Raw genomic sequence first — 18246 nt, forward strand, 5'->3', positions numbered from 1 at the left:
TGGAATGGCTTTCCTCATTTCTGCTTTCTCTCAGATGTTAAATGGCGCCAGAAGAAGAGCTGTCCCAACAGTTCTTTGGGAATAACTACCGGTAGTAGTCCCTTCAAGGGCTGAAGTCACCAAGTTCTTGATGAAGAATTCATTTGCCCTGCTTGAAATGAATTTTGCCTCCTGCAGGACTTACGCTGTTTTTAAAGAGGAATTTCTACTGGTGTTACTTACATGGTGCTAGTTAAAAAAATGTATTTTTGAAACAAGAGAAGCAAGTGTTTCTACTAATTTACCAAATCCCTTGCATCAATTGAATTCTCTGTCCTTTGCCTAAGCACTTTTCTCATGAAATGAAAAGAAAGTTTATTTTCATGAGTATGTTTAAGTGTGTGTGTTTAAAAGGGAACTTCTCTATCTGAATATGTGAAGCTTTCTTAAATCCCTATGATTTAGGAAGCAATTTCTGATAAATCAACAAGGAGCGGTTGCTTTTTTTTTTTTTTTTTTTTTTTTGAACCAAGCATGGTGTATGTCAAAGTGTAGAAAGGAACATAAATACAAAGAGAGAAGTACTGATGATTAATGGACTCAGCAACAGGATTTGCTCTGTGGTTACATTACTTTGCAAAACATGCATGCTTGGATCATTTATCTCTCTTGTCCCAAGCCACAGAACAGTTGCAGTGAGGATTAAGGTCCTTAGAAATGTATTAACTCAGAATACCTTAGAAAGAAGTATTGTGTCTAAAATGACAGTGTTATTGTTATTATTCTAATGTCTTCTTTTTTGTAGATAGCTACAAAACTATTATTAAACATATGTTTAAACTGTACTTAGTTTTTGTCATGAATAAATATATTCCTGTTAAAATAACATAGTACCAGCGGTGTAATTCAGGCAATTTGGCCGAACCGGTTGGCCCTGCCCATCCACCCCCACTCTATGCTGTCCTTTATTTCCTGCTTTGTAGCTCATCTCAATTGCACCACACAGGTTATTTCCTCCCCCCACCCCTCGCTGTTCTACTTACCATTGCTGACTTGGAAGGTAAGCAGCTGAGCTTCTATATGCTCCATTTTCAGTGTTGCGTACGTACACAAAGCACGGATGCACACGCAAAGTGCACACTCACCGAAGCAGTTGTTAAACCGGCAGCATTTTCCACCACTGCATAGTGATGCAGCCAGAATGAGGCAAGCAAAGGTGTCCTAAGAATTTAAGAACTGGAATTGAAACAAAGGACTTTATATTGTTTTTTCTTTACTTACTGGTTTGGAAGGCCTACTAAGGGTTGTAGTAGCAAGTACTAATTTCTAATAACATCTTTTATATTCATAGATTAAATCTCACATTTTCATTTTTAAAATATTAAACCATAACAGGAAACAAAAAAAATATTAAAAGTATTTAGAAATAAAAAGAGTACCCTCCCATTTAAAAAAAAAAAAAAGATTTGTCTGATGGGTCACAAAATTAGATCAATTTAAAGAAGCTTCACCTTTGATGCTTCCCATATGGAAAGATATGGGGAAATGAGTTTAGGATAAGGGTTTACTGTTTATTATAGGGGAAATTTACTGTATATTATATAATTAGTTTAATATAAAGATGCTGCCTTAAAGAGAATGGAAGTCTTTTGTACTTATACTGTATCTTGCAATGAAAAGTGGTAGCAGAATCTCTGTAATTGGAAATTGATTGTATCTTGTCCTTATCATTAACTCAGCAGGAAAAAAAACAGCATTGATAAGCGGGTGTATTTTAACTGCATTTCTAAGACATCAAAGTATTGTAAAATAGTCATTTACCAGTTGGTTTCTATTATGGGAGTTGGATTTTCATTTAGTGGTTTGAGAAACAGCTTGATTCAAAGGATGCCTGATTTGATTTGGCAGCTAAATCTAAATTTTAATTTAAGTTCCATGACTCAAATTTAAAATAATCAAATAGTATTTTTCTCTCTTTTTGATAGAACTGGTTAATTTTCTAGATAGCATAGCTTTTATCAGAAAATGGCTATTATGCTTCAGACAAGTGCATGTATTTTGATTGTATCTACCGTATTTTCTGGCGTATAAGACGACTTTTTAACACAGGAAAATCATCTCAAAAGTCGGGGGTCGTCTTATACGCCGGGTACCGAATCTGAATTGCTGGCGCTGACCGATGATGCTACGGGAGCGCCGACAACATTGAGGGGAAGCTGTGCCGATCTCGTCAAGGCTGCATGCCGCTGAATGCTGGACCCAGCTGGTTGCTACACAGAGCTTCCCCCACCGTCCCAGGCATCCAGGGGGATATTACCGACGCTCCAACTTCCCCAGCTGACCCCCAGTGATGGCGAGCCCCACCTGTCTGGGGAAGTCGGAGCGTTGGTAATATCCCCCTGGATGCCTGGGTGAAGCTCCGTGCAGCAACCAGCTGGTTCCAGCATTGAGCGGCATGCAGCCTTGACGAGATCGGCACAGCTTCCTGTCAATGTTGTCGGTGCTCCCGTAGCGTCATCAGTCAGCGCCAGCAACTCAGATTCAGGAAGCTGTGCCAATCTCATCAGGACTGCATGCCACTCAATGCTGGAACCAGCTGGTTGCTGCATGGAGCTTCACAGCAGAGAGAAGAAGCTGGATTTTGCTTTCCATTGCAGACACCAGATCGGCCCCCTGCAAGCTCTGGTCTCTGGAGGAGCCCGACCAAAGTTTCCAGTGCCACTTCAGGGAGCGCTCCTCGAAAGGTGAGATCTTGCAGGGGGCTGTTCTGGCGTCTGCAATGGAGAGCAAAATCCAGCTGCTCCCCAGACCAGTCACCATTTACCGCTCTGAGTCCCAAGCAGCAGGAAACGAAGGCTGCCTTGCGCCGCAAATATACCAAGGCAGAATCCTGATGCTGCACTTTCAGCAGAGAGATGAGGGCTGCCTTGGCCATCGGCTGGCGCAAATATACCAAGGCGAATGCTCATGCCGCACAAGTTCAAGTAGTGCTTCGCTCCCACACTTCTTCCGGCCCTCAGTCTCTCAGGGAGATGCTTGACTTCCTCTCAGCCCCAAGACACTGGTTGGCCCATGAGATGAGAGAGAGAGAGAATGAGAGAGAAAGAGAGAGAATCAGAATGAGACAGAAAGACAAAGAGACAAAGAATGAAAGAGAGAATGAGAGAAAGAGAATCAGAATGAGACAGAGAGAGAAAGAGACAAAGAATGAAAGAAGGAGAAAGACAGAATGAAAGAGAATGAGAGAAAGAGACAGAGAGAATCAGAGAGAGAGAGTGAGAGAGAGAATGAGAGACAGAGAAAGAGACAGAAAATGAAAGAGAGAGAATCAAAGAATCAGAGAGAGAATGAGAGAGAGAGAGAGACAAAATGAAAGAGAATCAGAATGAGAGAATCAGAATGAGAGAGAGAAAGTGGGGGGAGAGAAAGAAAGGGGGACACAGAGAAAGAGAGAATGAGAGAGTGGGGGGAGAGAGAAGGGGAGAGAGAAAGAGAGAGTGGGAGAAAGAGAGAGAGAAAGAGGGTGGAGAAAAAATGAGAGAAAGAGTGGGAAAGAGAGAGAAAGAGAATGAGAGAGTGGGGGAGAGAGGGGGGGGGAGAGAGAATGAGAAAGAGTGGGAGAGAAAGAAAGAGCCTTGATGGTACAGTGGTCTAAGCACCCTGTTATTAACACAGCTGCTTGCAATTACTGCTGGTTCGAATCTCTCCAAGGCTCAAGGTTGACTCAGCCTTCCATCCTTTCTAAGGTAGGTGAAATGAGGACTCAGTTTGTGGGGGCAATAAACTGACTTTGTATAAAATATACAAAAGTATGAAGGCTATTGCTTATTGCTTAACGCATTGTAAGCCGCCCTGAGTCTCCGGAGAAGGGCGGCATATAAATCAAATTTAAAAAAGAGAGAGAGAGAGAGAGGGAGAGAGAGAGAGAAAGTGAAAATGAAAATGAAAGAGAGAGAATGAGAGAATGAGAGAGAAAGAGTGGGAGACAGAGAGAGAGAGACAGAGAGGAGGGAGAGTGCCTGAAGGATCCCATCCCGTACTGGGAGTCCAGGTGCTTCAGCAAGCGGCGCACTGAATTCGTATTAGTGGTCTGCAAAATTTAAAATTATGAAGTTGGTGGTCCCTGAGGTCCAAAAGGTTGGGGACCCCTGGCCTAAGACCATCGGAAAACACATATTTTGATGGTTTTAGGAATAACTTTATTGTTGGGGGTCACCACAACATGAGGAACTGTATTAAAGGGTCGCGGCATTAGGAAGGTTGAGAACCACTGCCTTAGCTGCTTGCCTTGCTTTCCTTGCCTGAATCCATTCCATCAGCAAGCAACTCCCTGCCTGCAATCAAGCAGGCAGGGAGTTGTGGACATCAACTCCCAGAATTCCTCAGCCAGCAAAACAAAGCTGGCTGAGGAATTCTGGGAGTTGAAGTCTACAAGTCTTAAAGTTGCCAAGGTTGGAGACCCCTGTTCTATTGGGTACGTTTTTTTCCCCTTTGGGATCTTTAAAAAAAATAGTTAATTGGGTTTTTTTTTTAGTTGTTCTTTTTTAGACCTAGCCATTTAAAGTTTAGGAAGTTTTAAATTTAGCTTTCATATAAAAATAAAAATAAAATAAAATAATATTTTGCAGCTTTCTGAGATTTAGTGTGTTTTTGTAGTGTTTCACTCTAACTACACAAACACACAAAATCTCACAAAGCTGTATGTGGAATTTTGTGTGTGTAAAGTGTGAAAGGGCTTTTTGTGGCTGTGTGAGGTTCCTGCTTGTTTCAGGGGCCATTTTGGGTCTAGCACAGCTGCTTTTACATTGTGGGTGAGCCAGTTGTGTTGTGTTGTGTTGTGTTGTGTTGTGTGTGTGTAAAGTGTGAAAGTTGTTTTTTTTGGGGGGGGCTTTTTGTGGCTGTGTGAGGTTCCTGCTTGTTTCAGGGGCTATTTTGGGTCTAGCACAGCTGCTTTTACATTGTGGGTGAGCCAGTTGATGTTTTTTTTAATTTTTATTTGGTGTGCGTTGGAAGAGGGGTAGTCTTATACGGTGAGTATAGCCCAAACCCTATATTTTAACAGGAAAATTCGGGGGTCGTCTTATACACCCAGTCGTCTTATATGCCGGAAAATACAGTACATGGTACCTCAGCACTTGTCGTTAATTGATTTTGGGAGAAGCTACAAGTATTAAAAACAAGTACCAAGCAAACCACGTAACTAAGGTTTGACTCTTTGTTTTGGCTGGAAAGGGTAGATTCATGAAGCAGACAAAAACGACAAATTCTACCTTGCATGTCGCATATCAAACAAATGATAACTACCGAGACACAATTTTCACATCAAAATATGTCAAGTACCAAATCTGATGACTTTCAAAGCAGTTGAGTACCGAGGTACCACTGTACTTATCAAGTACAGTCAAGGGAGTCAAGATTTAAAATTCCAGTAAGCAGAAATCTACAATACGATAATTGTTGTAATTGTTCTAAAATGGCAACTAAAATGTTTGCCTTAAAATAATGAAAACAAGGAGCAAAAAATATAATTCAATCTCTGCTTCACTCCAAGTGCTATTGGTCTTAGAATAATAAATTTAATCTATGCCAACTCCATGAAAAAGGAAAATGAAATAAGTTGCTTGACCCCCCCCATCCCATTTATTTATGTTCTATGCACTGTCTTTTGTGCAAAAAAGCCCCCCCCAACCTCCAATCCATCAAAAACTAAATAGTGAAGGAAAGCTGCAAAGTTGGCAAGCCATCTTTCATGCTGAAAGAAGTAAAATTCAAGAACCAATAGATATATCGAAGCAACAGGTCTTGCCAAAGAGAAATCCTCACAACCACAGCATTTGAAAAAAGAAGAGGAGTAGCTTTACTGTGGTTTTAAACACGTTGCAGTTCCAGAAATAAATCGGTTCAGCTCTGAAGCACAGCAGATATCATTGGATCACAAAGGTCCTAAGATGCTTTTGAATTTAGCTTTCCTTCCTAGAGAAGGAAGTTTCATAAAAACTTTGGTGGTCCCAACAAGATAACATTCAGTGGTGGGATTCAACCGGGGTAACAACCGGTTTGCTGAGCGCATGCAGTGCATTTGAAAACAACTGTAAAACTGACCTTCTACTGCAGCTGAGGCGCGGCAATCCACTCTGCTATGCCTATCAGCTGGGCTTCAAACAAAGGAAATATAGGTCAGTCTTTTTAAACAATTTTAATATTTTAATATTTTTAATATTCAAAGTTTAAATTTGTTTTAAATTGATTGGGGTTTTAATCTGTCTGGGCCAAACTATTTAATTCGATTTTATTTCTGCTTTTTAAATTTTGTATGTATGTATTTTATTGTTGGCTGTTCACTGCCCTGAGTCCTTTGGGAGTAGGGTGGTATATAAATCAAATAAAAGTAAAGTAAAAGTAAAAAGTATAGCGCAGGGGCGGTCGGGCCCAGCTGATTGTCGGAGCGAACCAGTTCGCTGTCAGCTGATCGTCGGAGCTTCTGGTTCTCCCGAACCGGTCTGAACCAGCTGAATCCCACCCCTGACAACATTCCTATATATTAAAATTTCTCCAGCTTTAATCAGATAGTACATTGTTGCCTCCTTGCTCTAAATGTCCACAATCCTCTGGATGTGCTTCTGAAGTAATAGGCAGGGCTTCTAAATAAACCTGAGGAGAAATTTCTCAAGGGCCAGCAAGTGCAAGCATATTATAATAGCTAAATCCTAGTCAAAGATTGGCAGGGGAAGCATCGTAGAACTTTGTGCAGGGATGTACCCCTGTCTAAATTGAATCTATAAAACCTATAGGAAAGGGTAATCCCTCAGGGATCTTGGGAAGATTATTTTAATGAATTAGAGCTTCCATACATTTTCACTTAACTCCCCTTTATTATGCGCCCTTTGGTTTTTCTTCTTTTTTGTCTTTGATGCCTTTTTTTCTTGCCAAATGCCGCTTAACAGCAGGAAATGAACCTCCACAGTCTCGCACCCCAATTTCTAATATCTCTTTTTAGTCTCCTTTCTCTCTTTTGCCATAATTCACAATTCTTTTCCACGTAATTCTTTTCCATGTTTGCCTAATACATCTCAAGGAAACTGAACTCCCTGTTTCAATAGTCCCAGGAGCCTAAAATAACCAAGAGCTATGCACTAAACATCATTTAAACCTGCCATCCAAGCCATTTATTTGGATTAAGCCTTAATTCTGGAATACTTTTTTGTGTTCGTATTGTGTACTAATAGTGATTTTTTTTTTCACTTAATTTAATTTCTATTTACTTTCTGTCTTGTGTTTTTAATTGGGCTTCTAGTCTCATTGATTAAATCTAGGCTTCATAGTACTTTTAGTTATATACAAAGAAGCAGCTTTAATGGTTAGAGTGCGCTCTATCCATGTCAATAAAACCGTTTTAGGACCTTGTTATATGTGTTATAACTCAATTTAATTCCCAATTCCCTTCCCCATTTCCTCCAAATTACCAATATACAGTCATTATTTAAAGGCCTGATCCTGACTGATCTTGGAAACTAAATAGGGTCAGCCCAAGTTAGTAGTTGGATGAGTGTTCTGGGAATGTCAAAACTGTTGACTTAATTAAGTAGTAAAGAAAACATTCTGAAATAATGTAAAGCTGTCAAGAAAAGTGCATGAGTGCAGTTGTCTGGAGTCAAGCTTGACTCAAGGGTGTCTTTGATTTCAATAGATATCTATTAAGATATCTACCTTAGTTTAACTTTTGCAGTCTAACTTTTGAACCATATTCCTGACCATATCTAGTTATAATACAGCAATATGAAGCATCACTCACCCCAAATTAGAAAATAGTCATAGAGGCAAAGAAAGCTGCACACTTTTTTTTTGATTAGCTGTTGGAAAGACTGGGAAATGACCAGACGTAATCCCAAAATAAACAACCATTACTTGAGCCACGGTGGTGCAGTGGTTAGAATTCAGTATTGTAGGCTAACTCACTGCTCACTCCAGAAGTTCAATTCTGACTGGCTCAAGGTTGACTCAGCTTTCCAGTCTTCTGAGGTTGATAAAATGAGGACCCAGATTGTTGGAGGCAATATGCTGATTCTGTAAACCGCTTAGAGAGAGCTGTGAAGCAGTATAGAAGTCTAAGTGTTATTGCTATTGCTGCTGATCTTCTTAATGGTTTTCCCACAACCCACCAACTTCTCCCTTATATTTTTTCTTATTGAGAGTTATTCCTTTTTTTCATTCCAGCTCCCTAATTTCATCAACACAACACTTCCTCCACATGAGCAGGTTACAGCTCAAGAGATTGACAGGTATTTCCGACAGGAACTGATCTACAAGAGGAATGAAAGAATGGGGAAAAGAGTGATGGATCTCTTAAGACAGAATACCGACAAGAGCTTCTTCTTTGCATTTGGAGCAGGTAGGACCTCAATATATTTTCTGTTGATTTCAACATGGGATGGGATAATTAATTTGATTTTCTGATTAGTTTAACTTTGTTATTTCTTTCCCATATCTTTACTCGTCCCTACCATTTACTCTTTTCCCAAAATGTCTCAGTCCCAAATTTTTCAGGATTGGTAGTAATGCCAGTGGGATTGGGGATTAAAAAGAAGAGATGGTTCTTCTATTATTTTTTTCCTTTGGTGATATGGGGTACTAAGGTAGTCATATCAACACCACAGTGCCTTTTTCAGTGCTACTGTTATTATAAACCTTGGATAGAATTTTTGTATGTGACAGGTAAGAATTCAAGGTTTTATCATGTTTCCCTGGATTTAGTTGCTGGTTGCAACTATTATTATTAACTCTTAACTTAGTTAAGTTTTTATTTGTTTCATTTTTAAAAAAAACAAATTAGATTGGATGAGCACTTGTGAAGCATTTAGCTCATTTACCTGCATAGTATTAAACTTGAAGAGATGGATTAGTCATCATCTCTGTGCCTTCATCAAGAGATAATGAGTCTGGCCTGTTAATGAATCAAGATTGTTAAGTTCTTGAAAAATTAATGACTGCATGTGTCACAAAACTATACAGAGGTTACAAATACTTTTAAAAAAGCAATTCCTGATAAACATTTAGCTAGACTCTACGACACTACTTCATATATTTAAACATGAAAGATACACATTTGGAGGTAAATTTAGCCAGTTATCTATTCTATATAATGTTCTGATATTTTTAAAAAATTATATTGTGTGTGGTGGAGATTTATTGTATGCCATGATAGCGAAACTATGGCACGCGTTTCAGAGGTGGCACACAGAGCCCTCTCTGCTGGCACGCGCACCATTGCCCAGGTCAGATCTCCATGGCGTTTCTTTCATGAGCTTCTGTTTCCCTGCAAACGACGAAACAGAAGCTCACGAAAGAAAAAATCTTACCTCTTGCTGTGCTGCTGGTGTTGGGATGCACTGCCTCCTGCCAGCCAGCTGGTCTTTGGGTCTCTGCTGCACATGCATGCATGTCCGTGCATACGTGCCTGCATATGCACATGCACACTTTTCAGTTTGGGCATGCATGTGCACTTTGGGCATTTGGTGTCTAAAAGGTTCGCCATCACTGTTCTATGGTGATATGATGCAATGTACCGGTAGTGACAGTGGTAGGTTGCCCCCGGTTTGGACCGGTTCGCAAGAACCAGTAGTAAACCGGTGGGAGAGTCCGCCCACTGACCCAGACATCCTCATAGGTGATCTGTGCATGCACGCGGGTGCGATGCGAACCCATAGTAAAGGTAAGTAGAACCCACCACTGGGTAGTGAGGATCTGGATGTCCAAGAGAGAGGGTTACATTCTAGAAGAGTAAGAGACAACTTAGCCCAGATATCATGTAAGAGAAAGAGGATGACGACAGCCCCTCCCTAATAGTTCACAGAATATACAGGTGGCCCTTGACTTATGAATACAATTGAGCCCAAAATTTCCGTCATTAAATGAGATATTTTTAAGTGATTTTTGCTCCATTTTAAGACCTTTCTTGGCACAGTTGTTAAGCGAATCTGGCTTCCTCATTGATTTTGCTTGTCAAAAGATTGCAAAAGGTGATCACATGACCTTGGGACACAGCGACAGTCATAAGTGCAAACCAGTTACTAGCATCTGGATTTTGATCACATGATTATGGGGATGCTACAAAGGTCGTAAGTGTGAAAAATAGTCATAAGTCACTTTTTTCAGTGTCGTTGTAACTTTGAATGGTCACTAAATTAACTGTGTAAGTGGAGGACTAGATGTATTGTACATACAGATAGTAGAATCTTCAGTCTGGTTTTATCTATTGGTACAAACAATAAAGAACTCAGCTTGGAAGAACTGCTACGTGACATTTTTGGTTTGGGGCTTCACCGGTTGTTTGTGTAGTCAGTAATATTACTTCCAAACATATCTTTCTTAGTTCCCACCATTCCCCATCTATAAGCAGGAAATTATTATTAACAAAAATAATACACTAATAATTCCAGGGGTGGGTTCTTCTTACCTTTACTACCGGTTCGCAACGGGACCGTGTGCAGAAGCTTCCTGATGATGTCGGGGTCGGTGGGCTGAGCCTCCCGCTGGTTTTACTACCGGTTCTTATGAACTGGTCCAAACCGGGGACAACCCACCACTGAATAATTCTAAAGAGTATCTTTAAATGATATTACCAATGACTGACTTTTTGCCAATGCAATTACCTGGCTCTACACAGAGTCTGTAAGATGATTGTGTTCTACTTTAGCAGTAGGTACCAGGCCATGAGGCTGTACTGCTGACACAAAATGGATTATAGAGTTGAATCATAAATTGGGTGAGGCCTCCATTCAAACAGATCTCCATGGAAACAAAAAGCTGGCCTACTATTGGCAAGCAATAGAGAAAGCATTAGACGATAGCTAATTTTCCTTTCCTGTAGGCAATGTGTGCTTCCCTTAGCATTTTAGGAGAGAAAGAATTAGCCATTAGTTGTAACGGTGTTTGTCGAAAAGCAGAATATTGCCTGTCTGAGAAGTAATTTCTTGCAGGCTTACAAAGGACCGTCTCATAAAAAGTACCCCATTAGCGCAAAGTGGAATCAGATTTAAGTCTAGGAGTATGTCCTCTGCTAACTTTATTGTTGCTGAGCAGGGATTTGGAATGCCATGCTAGAGCAGAATCCAAAATTTCACAGCTGGCAACTGCATTTCTACTGAAGTGAAGCAAAATGAACAATCTCAAATTTAGAATATTGACAGAAAATTGGACCAAAACAAAACAGTTCAGAAATTTTATTTAAGGAGACCTTACAATGAACTCCAACTAGCCTTCATTTTTATGGAGTGCAGTAATCAGGAGGAGCGGTAAGATAGAGAACATTTTGAAACAACTTCTACATTGCATGTGGAATGCTGGCTAGTCCACAGTATGTATTCTGGCCTTGGTCCAATCCTGAAGTTTCCATTTTATTGTTCACCTCTCATAATACAGCATCTTTCTACTATAGGTACAAACCTTCTTCATGTATATCCACCTAGAGTATCAGGTTTCTATGAACGGCTCTACCCTGGGAGAATGAGATGATCACAAACACTTGCACCAAGTCTCCCTCCTCCCTCCCAAACTGAAAACAGATGCTGTTTATTGAGCAGCATCATTTCAATAAAGTGTGGAAAAGAAATCTGTGCAAAAAGTTTGTTCTTCTTTGGTCACAGCTAATGTAAGCCATGCAGCAAAGAAAACAAATGGTAATTCTATCATCTCTTTATTGCCAGGATATAGCATAAAAGACAAAAGAGGCCCCAGTAGTAACAGAGCCATTGATTTATTGGTTAAATAGGCCGACCATTGTTTATCACTGCAGATGTTTCATTTGTTGGTTAAAGACACAACAGCAATAATGTCATCACCTCGATCAGATAGGGAGTAAAGTATTTAAAAATTAACAGTTTTCAGAATGGGAGATCAATGAGTGGGACATAAATCTTAAAAAGACTAGTTCAGGGGTCTGCAACCTTAAACACTTAAAGAGCCATTTGGACCCATTTCCCACAGAAAAGAAAACACCGGGAGCCACACAACCCTTCCCATGCCTGACTATTTCTTGAGCGGCCACAAAACTACCATATGTAGTTGAATTAAACGTTCTGTTTTCTTCTGAAACTTTTCTTTTCTTGGATTTATCCATAGTTGGCCTACCAGGGGTCGAAAAGCTCAATAAATAGCGTGCAGGCAGATTTCACACATTGGCGGTTCTGACGCATATTTTGAGTGACAGGGAGAAAAGGGGTGAAAGAGCCACATGCAGCTCCAGAGCCGCAGGTTGCTGACCCCTGGACTAGTTTATCACTAAAATAGCAATAGCACTTAGATTTATATACCGCCCCATAGTGCTTTACAGCATTCTCTGAGCAGTTTACAAAGTCAGCATAATCGACAATCGTGGTCCTCATTTTATCGACCACATAAGGATGGAAAGCTGACTCAACCTTGACCTGGTCAGGATCAAACTCCTGGCAGTGAGCAGAATCAACCTGCAATATTGCATTCTAACCATTGCGCCACCGCAGCTCTTTTACCAAATTAGAATTATTGTTTGTCATTTGTTTGGATATGGTACTGGAGTTTAGAAGAAAAATATCCCTCTACAGTATTGTCTATATAGACACACTGGAAGAATTAAATTATCACAACAAATATTTATAATGTTAAAAAATGTATATCAAAAATAAAGTACCAATGTGGTGATGCCATTTCTCACAAATATCTTATATCTTTTAAATACAACGATAAGCAGTATTAAACATTACAGGTAGTTTAGCCACAAACAAACAAACGAAACATTTATTTCACCAGGAAACATAGATATGGCAGGCTCAAAAAGTATTACCCCTCCTAACCTTACCCAAGGGCTCCGAATCCATTGGCAATGTACATTTTTCTCTCCAAAATCACAATGAACTAACCCTAATCCTATCCTTAAGTAACCCTAACCCTAAATGGATTTTCTGCCAATGGGATTTTCCCCTGTATTTTGCCAGGAAACGTAGATAAGGCAGTCTTGAAAAATGCACCCTCCTAACCATACCCATGGGCTCTGAATCTATTGTGATGTCCATTTTGCTCGGCAAATTCATGGAGACCCAACCCTGAACCCTAATTGGTTTTTCTGCCAATGGGATTTCCCCATGAATTTACCCTGGAAACATAGATAAGCAAATTCATGCTTCCTGTGTTGGAACTCCTTGGACTTGTGAGAGCTCTATCGTATGGAATCCTGAAAGTAATTTGAGCCTCTCTGTTGTTTAATTTAATTCAGTCAAATCTGTAGGATTGTCACACTGACCATCTTCTCATTTGAAGAAACCATTTTCTTTCTTGCATGAGTTAAAAAATCCATGGATGGCTGATGCAATTCATGGATGTAACTGCAGCTATCCAGAAAGGGATCTCATAATTCTGTTGTTGGAAATGTGATACTATCATTTTATAAACCATTTGCTGGGATGCTGCAGTGGATTTTTTTTTTTCCACAAGAGATTCAATATGTCATTTTGCAACATCTCTTTGTCATCCTTCATCGACATCCCTGGTCAAAGTCAACTATGCTTGAGGACTTCCTTAAGAAGAATAAGGGTGGGTCCCAATATCCCAACTCTTTCCCCACACCAATCTGTCATCCTATGAAGTTATATGTAATTTTGTTACATCTATTTATCTATTCATTTATTTTTATCCTGGCTTCATTATTTTTATAAATAACTCAAGGCAGTGAACATATCTAAACATCTTCCTCCTCCTATTTTCCCCACAACAGCCCTATGAGCTGGATAGGGTTAAGAGAGGGGGACTGGCCAAGACCACCCAACTGGCTCTCATGGTTAAGGACTAGAACTCATAGTCTCTAGCTTTCTAGTCTGGTGCCTTAACCAGTAGACCAAACTGCCTCCCATTCTTTGATCTCTCAGTTCCCAATTGGAAGAATGGGAATTAGAAGGTACTACTTGAGGGACAAGCTAATGTCTACTTTCAGAGAAGAAGAAATGTGTTAACAGTCACCCTGTAAAGCTTCTTTAAAAACTAAGAAAGTATAGTTATTGCAACTGAGGTAACAGAATACTCCATTTTAATAATATAACAGGAGTATGCTGGATCTTCACTAAGTTGTATAAGAGATTAGGAAACACATTTCCATAAATGGAAAACCCTGGTCTTGAGGATAAAGAGGAGACTGCTGCAAAGAGTTAAGAACATCCAAATGTCTGAACTGTTTGTTTTGATCAGACAGGCATGGAAAATTCAACCATAAAATCTAATACAAACAACACCCAACAGTCATATTTCTCTTGATACATGTTTTGTATGCAAACTTCTAAAGATATATCTGCTTGCAATAATTAAAGTTTTATTAACATTGGTTTATCTAAATAACTTCCAAATCAAATTATCTAATTGACTTATTCAGGACTTTGGTCAGCTGCTTATAGGGCAGATGGTAGCACAAAACTTGAGCACTCTATTAGAAATGTCTTTAAAAGTACATACAATTCTGCAGCCATGTCTAGTATGTTCAATATAATGGATGTTTCAACCCTCCCAGATAAACCAGATAGGAAACATGACCATATGAGCTAATTCTACTTTGTTGTCAGACTACATTAATAGAACCTTGCAAGTCTGAACATACAAATCTCCCACTGACAGTTTTAACACTCTGATACGTTAGGGTGAATTCTTCTTAAATTTCTTTCTTTGTGTCAAGTGCCAGGAAAATCAGGAGATCCAGACAGTTCAATTGAGTGTAAAGATTTTATTGTAAGCTTGAGTTCTCTACAAGAATCTGAATTACTAGCAGCCAAGGGAAATTAGCAGAAGATAAGAGATAAGGAATGTCAAGATGAGCTGGTCTTAAATCTCTTGTGGGCGTGAAGAGACTCATGACTGATGATGTGTTTGACCCTTCCCTCGGGCTCAGCCTTGCCAACTCCTAAACTTTGTCTGTTAAGCATTTGTTGGTTCCTTCCCCTTTCTCCTGAATCCCTAGGAAGCATCTCTTCCCCTTGTCCCTCAAGGCATCCGCATATCATTACAGGATGTAATAAAGGTGAAAGGAATATTCCTGCAAAGGGACAATGTGGAATCACTTGACTCACTCTCTGTATAGGGAGAGATTTTCAGATAATGCCAGATAATGTTCCAATTGAAACCCCTAGCCCTCCAATTTTTGTTACATTTTGAACAATCTTTCTAAACTTTACTATGACTCCTATCATCTTGGTTTTTCTCCAAATGCTTCTATGCCCCAAAGTCATGTATTACATGAGTGGAGTTTTACACTGTTATTACAGCTGAACTCAGATTTCATTTAGGGAAAATCCATAACACTGCGTTCCAAGCCTAAACTCCAAAATCTGCATTGAAGTATACCACATTCTCATGCTCATATAAACTGGAAAGATATAAGAAATCTCAAAAAGAATGAGTCAGAGTCTGGAAATCATATTGTATGGCAACGAATATGTGATTAGATTCCATGCAGAAGATTAATCTGGGTTACATTAGTAGTAAAGGAATCATATGCTAATGTCTTGGATGTTCAACCAATTGGAAAATTGGAAAATGATCTGCAACTCAGAAGGAAGATTATTTCAATTTATTGGATTCAATTACATGGACATTACATTAGTTTGATCAAGGAATTGTAAAGATACACTGTTGATAAATAAGTGGGATCGGCTAGAGAAGTGAAGAAGGGCTCTTCAATCATAGCTGTACATTCTCTACTGGGGAAGGGAGACAAATATAAGCAGAAAACTATTTGATTAATTCCTCTTTTCACTGCAGTAGGTTTACCTTCATATACTTATTCACCTCTCTATATTCATTTTATAATACAGTTAAACCAGCATATAGCTATCTGTCATCATGTAGTGAATCCTTATATTATATGTTATAAATATGTAGTTTTACTTCAACAGTGAATCCTTTTCTTCCAGTTTGAAAGTCCAGAAAATATGGTTGTAAATTGTAGTGGATAGGGAATAAAACTTTAAAATTACCCTTTCATTCAAATTATGTGTTTACTAATTGTACTAAGAAACCTTTCCAGATGTTATAGCAACAGCACGAATGTTAGGGATGAGAGTATTTTCAGAGTAAATGTATTTTCATCTCCCCATCTGCATGTTTCATATATTTGTGGAATTATCAAATTTTCTGTTTGTCTCCTTTTAATCAGTGCAATTCTGCTGATTTTGCAAGATTTCTCATTCTACCAAAAAAAAAAAAAAAAAAAAATCCCACCAAAAGAAGAAACTGGTTTTTTTTTTATAAGGAAGAAAAGATTCATACACATACTTTGGAACTATAGAAAATATGCAGGTAGCATGAAACATTCAGTTTAACAATATGGGCTGGTTGTAATATCACATCCATACTCCATAGTTAAAAGAAATTAGATTTTAGGTTGGGTTGGGAACAATAATTCTTCCTGGACATTAAGCTTGATTATCACCCTTTGGGGATTAAATAAATGAGTTTGCTTGACACACTTTGAGAAAAGTTGATCTTTGTTGGAAACTTTCACTTTTGTGAACTCACATGATTGATAGACAATTCAGTGTACCAAACCCATAAGAACTGAAGTGAGCTAAGAGTTTCCCAGCTGCTTCTTCCAGCTGAGAAATAGCCAAACAACCAGGGCATATGTGTCATTAAAAAGAGTTAATATTTTGGCAACAAAAAGTATACATATATCATCAGTGTTTAAGAAAAAAATGTCATCTGGCTTATTTCATTTTTATACTCAACTAATTTGCAAGTAACACATATGATAACATCCAGAATTTGTGCATGCCATTCACTTGGACTTTATTTTTCTTAAAGCAGCTGATTTTCTTGTATTCATTTAAATGTTTCCTTTTATTTAAAAAGAAATATCGTCAGCACTTCTGGATTTGACGGTTGTATTTATCATCTTTGAAATTCAAGTGTACAGCCAAAATATAGAGTTTATTATTTATTTTATTAGTTCAATTTATATGCCGGCCTTCTCTGAAGACTCAGGGTGTCTTACAATGCACTTATAGCAATAGCCTTCATTCTTTTTGTATATACCTGCTTATTAGGGCTTTTGCCCCCCCCCCCATAAGCGGTGTTTCTACAAAGTCAGCTTATTGCCCCCACAATCCGGGTCCTCAATTTACCTACCTCGGAAGGATGGAAGGCTGAGTCAACCTTGAGCCTGGTGAGATTTGAACTCACACTAATTGCAGGCAGCTGGCAGCTAAATGCTACATAACAGCACTTAGTCCGCTGCACCACCAAGGCTCTTTATAGTTGTACTATCATGGAAGGAAACTGTAATTAGTTAAATGATACAGAGGTAGATTCTTAAGGCTAGTGGCCATACAAACTTTATTCTGATTTTGGAAACAGTTAAGAGCTGCTTATCTAATAATCCAAAGTTATACTATAGAATTGTGTTTTCAAGCACTTCTTCCTCATGCTTTCTGAATCCACTCCATTTGTTGAATTGATGAGCTTATGAAAACATATACTTTATATCAGTGGTGAAATCCAATTTTTTTTACTGCTGGTTCTGTGGGTGTGGCTTGGTGGACATGGCTTGATGGGTGTGGCAGGGGAAGGATACTGAAAAATCCCCATTCCCTCCCCACTCCTGGGGGAAAGGATATTGCAAAATCTCCATTCCCCACCCCACTCTGGGACCAGCCAGAGGTAGTATTTGCCAGTTTTCCGAACTACTCAAACTTTCTGTTACCAGTTCTAGAGACCCTGCTGGATTTCACCTCTGCTTCATATTTTATACCTCTGTGCCATGTATTTTAGCCAAGGCAAACCATCAATCTTTCACAAAGGAGATTGGAGAAGCATACCTAGCCTGTTTTAAAGTAGCTCGTTATTTACTCCTTTTGTCAGAAGGGTGTTTTGTTTTGTTTTGTTTTGTTGTGTTCCTTGATTCTAGATTATTTAATGAATAGATCCAGTATTAAGATTCCAAACTCTGTCAATTTACACTGTAGAGAAGAACCTTTTACTTCCTCCGATCTTCCCCAAAGATTCTGCTATAATTTTAGAAACAGTGTAACCTGCTATTATGAAGAGTTGAAGCAGCCTTTGATAAATGAGGACACATTGCCTGGACTTGCTAACACCATTATTAATATAATTATCCCCTTATTTCTCAATGCCCCCCCCCCCCCCAAAAAAAAATATGTATGACAATAATTTTGCAAGAAGAACAATTGTGAATCCAACTCTGATTCTACTATTCTTAACAAGCTTGCAACTAAATAAATGAATTTAGGCATAGATAAT

General features: G+C 39.0%; 1 protein-coding gene across 1 annotated transcript in view; it reads left to right on the forward strand.

The window, feature by feature from the left end:
* TRABD2B (TraB domain containing 2B) overlaps positions 1–18246 on the forward strand; it is a 227164-nt gene that overhangs the window by 163703 nt on the left and 45215 nt on the right. Inside the window, exon 4 of the mRNA XM_070939564.1 lies at positions 8194–8368. Within this exon, the coding sequence (XP_070795665.1) occupies positions 8194–8368 (175 nt within the window). The remainder of the gene's footprint in view (positions 1–8193; positions 8369–18246) is intronic.

This window comes from Pituophis catenifer, unplaced genomic scaffold, assembly GCF_029215685.1.
Source record: "Pituophis catenifer annectens isolate HBS135680 unplaced genomic scaffold, rPitCat1.0.hap2 SCAF_3, whole genome shotgun sequence".
NCBI classification, from domain to species: Eukaryota; Metazoa; Chordata; class Lepidosauria; order Squamata; family Colubridae; genus Pituophis; species Pituophis catenifer.